Raw genomic sequence first — 11,563 nt, forward strand, 5'->3', positions numbered from 1 at the left:
CGCTATGGGGGACTTTTGGGATAGCATTGGAAATGTAATTGAGGAAAATATGTAATAAAAATATTAAAAATCAAAAAAAAAATAAAAAAAAAACTGTAACTGGGTACAAACAGCAAACTTCGCCTGCACCCAAAGGACAGAGTCTCGGGCAAGGAAAGAAATCATGAAGGGTGGAAATCTAGGCAATAGGCCTCCTAGCTCTGGGCCCAAGAGGAGCCCAGAAGGAAGGGAAGGTGGAAGGCATACCATATTCTCGCCTCTACTCCAGACTCCATCAGGGTCCTGAAGGCCTGATGAGGTAGAGGCCTCATTCACAGCTGTCCTCCATCTGAGCCCAGCCTGCCTTTTCCCCACAGATCCTTGCTTCGAGGGAGGCAGCCTTCAGGAGGGCCCCTACCTTGTTCCCTGGGGATCGCAGCAGGATAAAGCGGTGATGTTTCCGCTTGAGGAGAGTCCGGAGATCCTGGCACTTCTCATAGCTCCCAAGTTCCACCGTCTCTACACATTTCTGCTCATCCTGGAGGAAGAGATACAAAAGAAGTGAGCTGGTGAATGCCAGCCAGCCCCACCGAGAACCTCAATCATTGAATATGCATTCCAGACTCCGATCCTACTCAGCAAGAACATTGTATCACCGAGATGTGGTTGATATTCAGACCCCAGCAAGGAAATGGTGCCAGTGTGTGCTGGCTGGCAGGTGTCCACGAAGTTTACCATCCTGGTAAGAAATGGGATATAAAAGGGAGGTGGATTTGTGCCTAAGGGTTGGATCCAGTGCCTGAGACCAGATGCAGAAACAGAAGCTAGGAAGACTTAGAAAAGGATGCCTAAGGGTCTGTGCAGGGTCAGTGGCCAGGCAGAGATTTGTGGACGAGGCAGCCTGGAAGAATACAGGATGCCATGAAACATGAAAAGTATGAACGAGACACACATGGGCTCACATGCCCCGTCGACAGCTCCCTCACTTGACATCTCCCCTTCCTGACTGCTAACTAGGCAGAGGGGTCCTCACCCCAGGCCGAAGGCCATACACAACAGAGAGGACCAGAGCATAAGAGCATCCCCCCTCTGTCAGCTTGTCTCTCTAGTTCCATCACTATGTAGGGTAGTGGCCACACAGTGTCTGGTCTCTACCACTGGCCAGTTGTCAGGTGGTTGACTCCTCCCAGATCGAAACATTCCATCCTGCAGGGAGGTAAATAACAACAAGCCAGCTTCAGGAACTCCCTGGAACTGAGCAGATTCAGGTTTAGACTAACTGAGGCACCTAGAGAGGACACTCTTCAACCTGCTGAGCTGCCTATTGGCTGTGCAGTGTACTCCAGGTTCCAGCTTTGTGAGCTGGTACCCAAGCTGAGGTGGCCTGGGTAATGCAGCTGTCTTTTGAGTCATTTCTGCTTCTGTACATAACCTCTCACCCATATTCCTATAAGTAACCCCAGTAAAACTCAACTAAGCTGGACTTTGCTGGTATCCGTACTTTGATCTGCCAGGGGTTCCCTATCTGGGGTGACTAGATGAGTGTGTTTTGCCTCCCCAGGAAAATGTTTGTCACACACCAGGCTGCCTTCTAAACTTCCTGCCTGGACACTAGAAGGTCTGGGGCGTAGGATACCTCTTGGGCAAGCTGCCTAGAATAAGCTCTCTCTCTCTTAATAGTGGTCAACTGGTTCCTCTTCTGGAGGTGACCCAGTTGGTACAACTTCCTGGGAAGCAGAAATGTGTGTGTGTGTGTGTGTGTGTGTAACCGTGGATGGTCTGGAATTTACTATGTAGACCAGGCTGGCTCCCTAAGCAGTGGGATTGAAAGAGTGTACCACCACACAGGGCTGATTGATGCCTTCTTAATTGGTGGCTCTGTGCCAAGGGCCCTCCCAGGGTAGGATCTGCTGCTCTCATGACCCTATCATTTGACACCAAGGTCATGGAAATGTCTACAAAAGTATCTGCTGGTACATTAGTGCTACTTGATAACTTGCTAGAAATGCAACTTTGTAAGCTCCAATCAGAAACCTGGGGTGCATGGACTTTGACAGTGTGAATTTTTTTTTCAAGTCAGTGTTTCTCCATGTAGCCATGACAGTCTTGGAACTTGCTCTGTAGGCCAGACTAGCCTTGAACTCACAGAGATCTACCTGCCTCTGTTTCCAGGAGTGCTGGGGACCATATGCATTTTAACTATTACTCCAGGTGACCCTGGTATAAGTAAACCCCTGAGAACCATTACTTTATACCAGACATACTCAAACCCAGCAGCCTCGAGGCTTTTAAGAACATCTAAACCTGTTAAAGATACCAAACACTTTGGCGGAATGACATAGAGAATCATGGAACGGAGCATGAGGCTGCCTCCATCCAGCCCGCTAGTTTTCATAGTGCTGGAAGGTACAAATCTATCTGCCAGGCAAGATGTGCTCACTGGTGTAATAGTGTCATGGCTGTTATGGGTATAACCAACTTCTTTCTGACTGGACTTGAAGCCTGCTCTACAGAAGAGAATTCATATCTGGTATTATAAACCTGTCATGATCTGGAGAGATGGCTCAGAGGTTAAGAACAATTGTTGCTCTTGCAGAGCCTGGGTTCAGTTCCCAGCATCTATATGGTGGCTCACGACCATCCATAACTCCAGTTCCAGGAGATTTGATGACTTCTGAACTCCACAGACACCAGGCACGGACATACGTACATGTAGGCAAAACACTCATGCACATAAAATAATGCATGCACAATTTTTGGTTTGGTTTGGTTTTTGGCTTTCAAGATAGGGTCTCTCTGTGTGTAGCCATGGCTAGCTTGGAACTCAGTATATAGACCAGGCTGGTCTCAAACTCAGAGATCCTCCTGCCTCTGCCTCTTTCAAGTGATGAAACTAAAGGTGTGCACCACCATACCCAGTATGTTTTGTGTCTGTGTGTGTATATGTATATGTGCCCCACTACATTTAACTAGGGTTGCTTACATGGTCATAGTAGGGTGTTATTTACTTGAGCAAGAATATATCAACAACAGCTACACCACCCAGGAATATGAATCCTCCTTGCCCTGCCCCCACTGACTGGCCTAGCTCCTCAGGGTTGGGCAGGGCCTTGTGATTCCCTACCCCACGCATGACAGAATTGTTGGTGGGCCTGATAGGCATTGCTGCTGTGAGTTTATGGTTGCAACAGTCCTTTTATGTCCAGAAGACAGTGTATCATACATAGCACTCCTTCATCCTCTGATTCTTACACTCTCTCACTTCTATGATGTTCTCTGATCCTTAAAGGAACTGATTCAGATGTCCTGTTGTGGGTTGAGCACACAACAGTTACTTATTCTCAACACTTTGATCAGCTTTGACTCTGCTTGGCATTTGCCACTATCAACAGACATTCCCCGACCAAGGCTGAGACCAACACTAACCTATGGGTCAAAAACATACACCTAAAAGGTAGTTTGACAACATGTCCATTTAGCAATACAATTGTAGTAAATTCCCAACTAGGACCTGACGTCCCAAGCATGGTCTTTGACAAGGTTTTATTGTTGTTGTTGCTGTTTTAAGATTTATTTTGCTGGGCAGTGGTGGTGCATGCTTTTCGTGTCCGCATTTGTGAGGTAGGGGCAGGTGAATCTTGAGTTTAAGGCCAGCCTGGTCTATATAGTGAGTTCCAGAGCTACACAGTGAGATACTGTCTTGTAACAAAAACAAACCAACTCCAAATAAACATGGAAGTAAATGAAGGCCTTTTGTTGTTGTTTTTGTTTTGGGAGAGTGCCCATGTAGCCTTGTCTGTCCCAGAACTTGTTCTGGACTCAAACTTATAGAGATCTGGCTGCTGAGTGCTGGGATTAAAGATGTGTACCACCACTTCCTAGCTAAATGAGGGACTTCTTAGGATGAAAGAGTTCAATGGGAGTTGGAGGGAGATATACAGATAATTGTAGAAGGCAGATGTATGATCAAAGTAAAATTTTGTGCCAGGAGTGGTGGCGCACGTCTTTAATCCCAGCACTTGGGAGGCAGAGGCAGGTGGATTTCTGAGTTTGAGGCCAGCCTGGTCTACAAAGTGAGTTCCAGGGCTGGAGAGATGGCTCAGTGGTTAAGAGCACTGGCTGCTCTTCCAGAGGTCCTGACTTCAGTTTCCAGCACCCACATGGTGGCTCACAACCATCTTATATCCCATCATAATGGGATCCAATGTGCCTCTTCTGATGTGCCTGAATACAGCTACAGTATACTCATATAAATGACATAAATAAATCTTTTTTTTAAAAGAATTAAAAAGGAAACAGGGAGCCAGCAAGGCTTAGGTAGATGTGCTAACTGCCAAGCTTGACGCCCTGAGCGCAGTGCCCAGGACCCACACAGTAGAAGAGAAATGACCTCCTCAATCTCTCCTCCAGTCGCCACAGTTACAGTATGCCACATGTCCCTCCACCCCACAAGTAAATAAGTACGATTAAAAGATTTTTATGAGAACTCCCACACCCAGGTAACATCTTGATCAACGTTGAGATGAGGCTGACCCAGACCTCAGTACTTTTCTGGGCAGATGGCTGTATGGCTAAGGTAGCTAACCACTGATCTAGATGGCCAGGGCAGCCTGATCTCTCTATCCAAGTCCATCAGGTGTCATTTCCCATTTTTGCTTGTATAAGTCTCTTTCTACCCCTGAGGCTCAACCCTGTCCAGGTTCTTCCATGAAACATACACAGCAGAAAAATTCTATTCTGAGAAGCTCCCTGCTACCTGCCATGATCCCCCAAACCCTAGTGCTCGTGTGTCTTACCCACTGCTGGGGGAACATGCACCGCCAGGTACAAATACCATGTTAGATGCCAGGAACACTAAGCCCCGACACAAGAGAGCACAGAGTTCTATCTCATGCCTGGATGGTTCTATGCTATTCTCAGTGCATCTGTCTCCTTGAGGCTCTCCCAGTGGCACTCTACAGGAAGAAGGTCTCAAGAGAGGAACGCCGGGATTGGCTACGACTCTGGTGCTCGGAATGCTTGCTTAGAATATACAAAGCTCTGGGTTTAATCCTCAATACCACACAAACCAGGCATGGTGGCCATCTTAAGGGCTGACAACTTGAGAGGGTCACTTCTCTCCTTCTACCATGTGGGTCCTGAGGACTGAATCCAGGACATCAAGCTTGGCAGCTATCTTAGTTTATCATGTGATAAACACCATGACCTGAAGCAACTTGGGGGGAAAGGGGTTGGTTTCATTTTACAACTTGAAGTCCGTCATTCAGGGAAGTCAGGGTAGAAACAAGAAGCTGGACATAGGAGCTGATGGAGGCTGTGGGGGAACGCTGCTTCCTGGCTTGCTCCCCATGGCTTACGCAGCTTTTCCATAGCACCCAGAGCCACCAGCCTGAGCCTGGCACCACCCAGGCTGAGGAAAGATCCAGCCGCACCAATAATCAAGCAAGAAAATGAACCACAGGCTTGTCCATAGGCTAGTCTGGTGGTGGCATTTTCTCAAATGAGGTTCCTTCTTCCAACATGACTCTAGCCTCTGTCAAGTTGACATAAGAACTTGCCAGCAAAGGGTCGCACGCCTATAATCACAGCACTTGGGTGGGGGAGGCAAGAGAATTAGAAATTCCAGGACGTCCTTAGCTAGTATGACTACACAACCCCTGCCTTTAAAAAGAAAAATGTACATAGGGCCAGTCTGCTAGAATGGTGCCCTGCCTATATAGAATAAGACCTCCAAAGTCTTCCTGGGCTTCCAGAAGAGGCTACAGCAACAGCACCACCTATCTCTAGGCTCCCCCAGTGGACTCTCTTAGGAACATATTCAGTCCACCTTTACCACCCAGCTCCCCAAGGCTGTCTGGCTTGGGACAACTCAACATGCCAGTGCTGAATCATTCAGGGCCTTCTGTAGTTCAGAGGAAAGGAGAAAGCAGGAGGCACTGGGCGGGGGCAGCATTCTTTGGAACATCAGCCTCTGACAACACAGAAACAGCCAAGAGCCAAGAGTCTGCACTCGCCTTACTCCTCACAGCAGAAAGAGGAATTGAACCAATAAGCACTCCCCAGTTCCTTCTCTGGGGCCAAGTTCCCGTCCCTGGGTGCTAGGCTCTTGGAAGAGTTAAGTTTTTAATAAGATTTTTTTTTTAAAGTGTGATTTGGATTTTTCATGTTTAGGGAATGTGAAACCCTCCCTGCTTCCCAGCTGCAGCCAGATGTGGAGAGGCAGTCTAGGACATGGATGACAGTGCCTGGTGGGCTGACAGCTGAGAGCCAGTCATCCAACCCCTACAGCAGCTGGCACTGGAGAAGCCATATCACACACACACACACACACACACACACACACACTTTTTTTCCTAATAAAAATATCCCTTGGCTGCCGCTTTCCCAGCTGTGGCACATCCTAATTTGGTAAGTACAGAACATCTGGGTGGCTGTCTGCACACTGCCATTCCTCGCTGTTCTTCCACGGCATCTCCGTCATCCTGACTCCTGGGGACTCACCCAGGACAGGCAAGGTGCTATTCAAAGGCAACTCCTTGAAGCCCTTAGGTGGGGTTTATAGGCCTTCTTGGCCCAAGGCACTTAGGAATTTGCCAAGCTGCCTTACAGGGGGTGGGGGCTGAGAGAGGTTGCCAGGCAAGATGCAAGCCTTCCATCTTCATGGATTCTATCTGCCAAAGCTGTGCAGTCTTACCACACTCTCACATTCTCAATGGGTAGCCTGAACCCTGAACCCTGGTAGCCTGAACCCCAGCACCAAAAGGAAAAGTCACTTTCCCTCCAAGTCTTCCTATAACAGCATTCTGGATGCTTCCATAACAAACAATTGTAGCTTTTGTTTGTTTGTTTGTTTGTTTGTTTGTTTGTTTGTTTTGAGACAAGGTCTTACACTATAGTTGAGACTGGCCTCAAACTCAGAGCGAAGCTCCTGTCTTAGCCTTCTGAGTGTTGGGATTATAGTGTGAAGCTGGCAGTCTTACTGCTCTTAGTTGTCCAAATGCTAAGCCTGTGGAGAGTGGGGAGGGGACGAGAGTCTAATTGGGAAGATGTGGGGATTGCAGGAGGCATGCAGACAGCAGAAGTGTCAACTGCAGCTGGGACGATGGCACCATGAGGAAAAGCGCTTGCCGCACAGCCTGACACGCTGAGTCCAGAGCCCCAGACCTCACATAGAAAGCGGGATTCAGGGTCATGTGTCTATAACCCCAGCATTTCTACTGTGAGATGGAGAACAGAGACAGGAAGCCCCTGGGGAGGCTTGTGGTCCAGTCAGCCTCAAGTACAGAGAGACAACCTGCCTCAAACAAGATAGAGGGTGAGGACTGATACCCAAGGCTGTCTTCCAACCTCCACACATGTGCCTTGTCACATAGGAACACTCACAGATGGACTCTTACACATATGCGTGTTGTGCACATACACATGTATATAAAACAAACACGTGTTTAATAAGTGTCAACTGGTAGCTGAGTGTTAGAGGAGGGACAAGCTAAAGGTGCCCTGGCAATTCCAAAGTCTGATAAAGGACTCTGATCACAGATATCCTCCTGCCTCTGCAAGTGCTGGGATTAAAAGTGAGCACTACCACTCCCACCGTGTAATTAACATTTAAAATTTTTTCAACCAAACGTGAAATTTGAGGTTTACCTGCTGGTGTCTCTTGGTGGAAAAAGTTCTGGGCTTGGCTCTAGACCCAGCCCTCCATTCTCTGTGAGACAGTGAAGTCGCTATCACCATCCCCACCTCCCCACCCCCAGTCCTCACCAATTCTTTCTTTAAAATGTAACATAGGCCCCATCATGGTGGTGTGCACCTTCAGTCTTGGCACTCAGGGGGCAGAAGCAGGTGGGTCTCTGTGGGGCCAGCTTGGTCTCTATAGGGGGTTCCAGGCCAGGTAAGAATGAATAGGGAGATCTTGTTTCAAAAGTAAATAAACAGATAATAAACAGATAAGTAATAAAGATAGAGATAGATAGATAGATAGATAGATAAAGAGACAGACAGAGAGACAGAGAGACAGAGAGACAGAATAAATAATTAGGGTCTGGATAGATGGCTCAGCAGTTAAGAGCATTTGCTAATCTTGCAGAGGACCCAGGTTTGGTTTCCAGCACCCATATCCTAAGCACCTGTAATTTCAGTTTCAGGGAATCTGAAACCTTCTTTTGGCCTCTGTCAGCACTATACACACAGCGCACATACCTACATGTATGCAAATGCTCATACACAAATAATAAAAATAAATTTTCAAAAAAATATGAAGGTTAAGGAGGGTTAATTGGTATTTTTAGTGCCAATGCTGACTGAAACAGCTTCAGTTTTCTCAAATACTACTTCTAAGAAATCTTGGCCCAAAACAGGAAGTCCCAGCATACAGGTAGGTAGTTGAAGAGATTCAAATACTATATGTATAGATGGCACAGAACCTTTACCCCAGATCCCTAACTTTACCCCTAGAAGGATCATCCCCATACTATACACAGAGACCCAGAGGAAGTAAGACACTTGCCCAGGGTGGCACAGCATGTCACTGATGTGGGGGCCAGTGTGGTGGCACACGCCTTTAATTCCAGCATTCAGGAGACAGAGGCAGGTGGGTCTCTATGAATTTGTAGCCAGTCAGCCTAGTCTACAGAGCAAGTTCCAGCTTAGCCAAGGCTACCATAGTTTAAACCAAACAAACAAGCAACCAAATAAACAAACAAAACCAAAAGTGGACGAGCCTTCCAGCCACCGTCTGAGGAGGCTCCTGTTGGCCTGCCTGCCTCGCTTTGCTGCTGCTGTCAGGGCCAAGCAAGTCCTCACCTCGTTCTCGTAGACCAGCAGCTGAGCTTGGCAGAGAAGCAAGTAGCGGTCTTTCCATAAACCCAGAAGCCCCCCACTGCTCTTCTTGATCCAGCCAGCCTTGTCTGCAGTCCGTGCTCCACGAGGCTTCTCGCTCTCCTCCTTTATACTCTGTAAGACAGCAACAGAACACATCATGAGGGCTGTTGCCATGAAGCCATACGGTCCACAGACCACATAGGGAATGCATCTAGTGTATCATCCTACATGAGGTTTCCCAGGAGCCACTGTGTTGTATGTCACTCATAGTTCCCTAGTTCCATTTAACTTTTACAATTGCTATCCAAGATGGAGATACTTGTAGCCACAAGTCACAGTAAACTGAAACTCAGGAAAAAAAAAAAGTGACTTACTAGAGTCACACTGTTAGAGAGACAGAACCGAAATTCAAAGCAGGTCTCTCAGAACCCATTTCCTTCCCACTCCTGTGCCTCCTGGTGTTTATTAAACTGGTTAACAAATGTACTGAGCCCATATAATGTCACATGTCACAGGAGAACAAAAGCAATGCAACCTGCCCTCATTGAGTACACACTGGTGAAGACAGCAGCTAAACAAATAAATACCCAGAAACGCACACGTTAACTACTGCAAAGGCTATGAAGGGACAGATGGGATACCTCATCTAGAAATGGCCCTGGCCTCCAAACCCCGAGTTTGATCCTCAGAACCCGCACGGTGAACAAAGAGAACCAACTGTCATAACCTATCTTCTGATTTCCATATATACACGTATGTGCATGCATACACATGCGCATGCGCGCACACACACACACACACACACACACACACGCACTCCCATGCACATAAGTGCAATGAAAAAAAAATTAAGAAAAGGCTACAAGGTGATGGAGAGATGGCTCAGTGGTTAAGAGCACTGACTGCTTTTGCAGAAGTGCTGAGTTCAATTCCCAGCAACCACACGGTGGCTCACAACCATCTGTAATGGGATCTGATGCCCTCTTCTGGTGTGTGTCTAAAGACAGTGTACTCATATAAATAAAATAAATCTTAAAAAAAAGAAAGAAAAAGAAAGGAAAGAAAAGAAAAGAAAAGAAGGAGTAAAGGAAAGTCTGCAAGCAGGCACTGGTGTGTAAGAAGACACTGGGAACATAGTCTGTGGTTCAGTGGCCAAGAAAGACCTCCTGGAATAGAGGATGTTTAAGTGAGGCCTGTGAAGATAGGCGTGACCAGGCAGGCTATAAGGCAACTGGACTCTCTACCCTCCCACACCCAACCCCAGACTTTCCCAGAAAACCCAATCCATCTGCCTCTCCTGACACAGGGACTCCTTAGACCTCATCCCCATGCCGTGGGGCGGCTCCTTCCTCTGTTGACTGCTCAGAGACCTGCCTCTTGACCACTGGCTGGTATAGGAATTGAGTCTAAACCATTGTGTACAGAGGTGGGTACACTGCAGCCTCAGCCTGTCACTCACACCTCATGCCCCTCCCCCCCATTCAGGACCTGTCAGATGGCTGGGTGCAGGGCACATACGTGTCTACATGCCCAGCGGGTGGAGTCAGAGTCACCTGAGTACTAAGCACTTAACCATTCTTCTCTAATACCTAATGAGAGCTGAGGACATAAGTGTGAAAAGGAAAACTTAAACATGCCCTATTTGCTAACCACTGTGCTGAAGTTACAGGTACCCCGCAGGGCACTGGGAGTGAAGGAGGACGGTGGAGAAAGGATCAAGACAGCACCCGAATCTAGAGGACACGAGAAGGAAATCAACACGGACTAATTTCAGCTACGTTATAATTTACATAGAGTTCCAAAAAGGGGCCCCAGTTAAGTGGCACGCCTCTCCCCAGAGATACCCTGTGGCCACAGATGTCTTTGGAAGGACAAGCCCAGGCAGATATAAGTGTGGTGATCTGTCAGGAGCTGGGCAGGGCCTGGCTTTTCTGTCATGGCACTTCTCACTGTGGCCTTTCTATCTCCCGGAACACATTTTGCTTCCCTGGGACCATAGGCTTTGGAGCTCAAGTCACAAGGACCAGAGGCAAATGACATCACCTCTTTCTATGTCTCAGTTTGTTCACTGGGAAATGGAGACGCTAACAGTTCCTGTAAGAAAGAGGAATTCATCTTGCTTTTCTGCCTTTTGACTAAGATCAAGTTTATACAGGGCTCCCTGAGGGTAGAGGGTTTTCTGGTGAACTGCTGTCCCACTGCCTAGACTGCCTGGCACACAGCCAAGGGCTTGATACATGCTTGTTACTAAATGAAGCTAAGGCACGTGAGCAGTTCCTAGGATACCTTTAGCTTAGTAATTGGCAGCTGTCACTCCTGTTACTGTTGTCCCTGCCTATCACTGCCACCTTGCTTTGAGTCTCCGGAACCTTCTCTCCTGATGTGGTGGTTCTCAAATTTAAATGGAGAGCTGCTCAGCTGCATCTGCTGGCCTCAGATCTCCAGGAACATAGTATGATGTCTCTCCTGGTCTTCCCTCTGACTTGTGCATAGCAGGAGAAATGGGGAAGTGGGCTGGTTCCGAATGATCTTCCCGGATGCAGGAATGAGGAAGTGGGGATGCTGGACAGTTAGAGCTACCCTGCCACGGGAAGAGAGAAGGACTTCAGGGCTCTTTGACAAGAAGGTGGAAGTTCGATGGACAGTGGTGGCGCACACCTTTAAATCCCAGTACTCGGGAGGCAGAGGCAGGTGGATTTCTGAGTTTGAGGCCAGCCTGGTCTACAGAGTGAGTCCTGGGACAGCCAGGGCTACACAGAGA

General features: G+C 47.8%; 1 protein-coding gene across 1 annotated transcript in view; it reads right to left on the reverse strand.

Moving 5' to 3' along the window:
• Plekho2 (pleckstrin homology domain containing O2) overlaps positions 1 to 11,563 on the reverse strand; it is a 24,936-nt gene that overhangs the window by 9,425 nt on the left and 3,948 nt on the right. The window contains exons 2-3 of the mRNA XM_021173179.1: positions 8,785 to 8,934; positions 398 to 517 (exon numbers count right to left, since the gene is read on the reverse strand). Coding sequence (XP_021028838.1) covers positions 398 to 517; positions 8,785 to 8,934 — 270 coding nt within the window. The remainder of the gene's footprint in view (positions 1 to 397; positions 518 to 8,784; positions 8,935 to 11,563) is intronic.

Source organism: Mus caroli, chromosome 9 (assembly GCF_900094665.2).
Source record: "Mus caroli chromosome 9, CAROLI_EIJ_v1.1, whole genome shotgun sequence".
NCBI classification, from domain to species: Eukaryota; Metazoa; Chordata; class Mammalia; order Rodentia; family Muridae; genus Mus; species Mus caroli.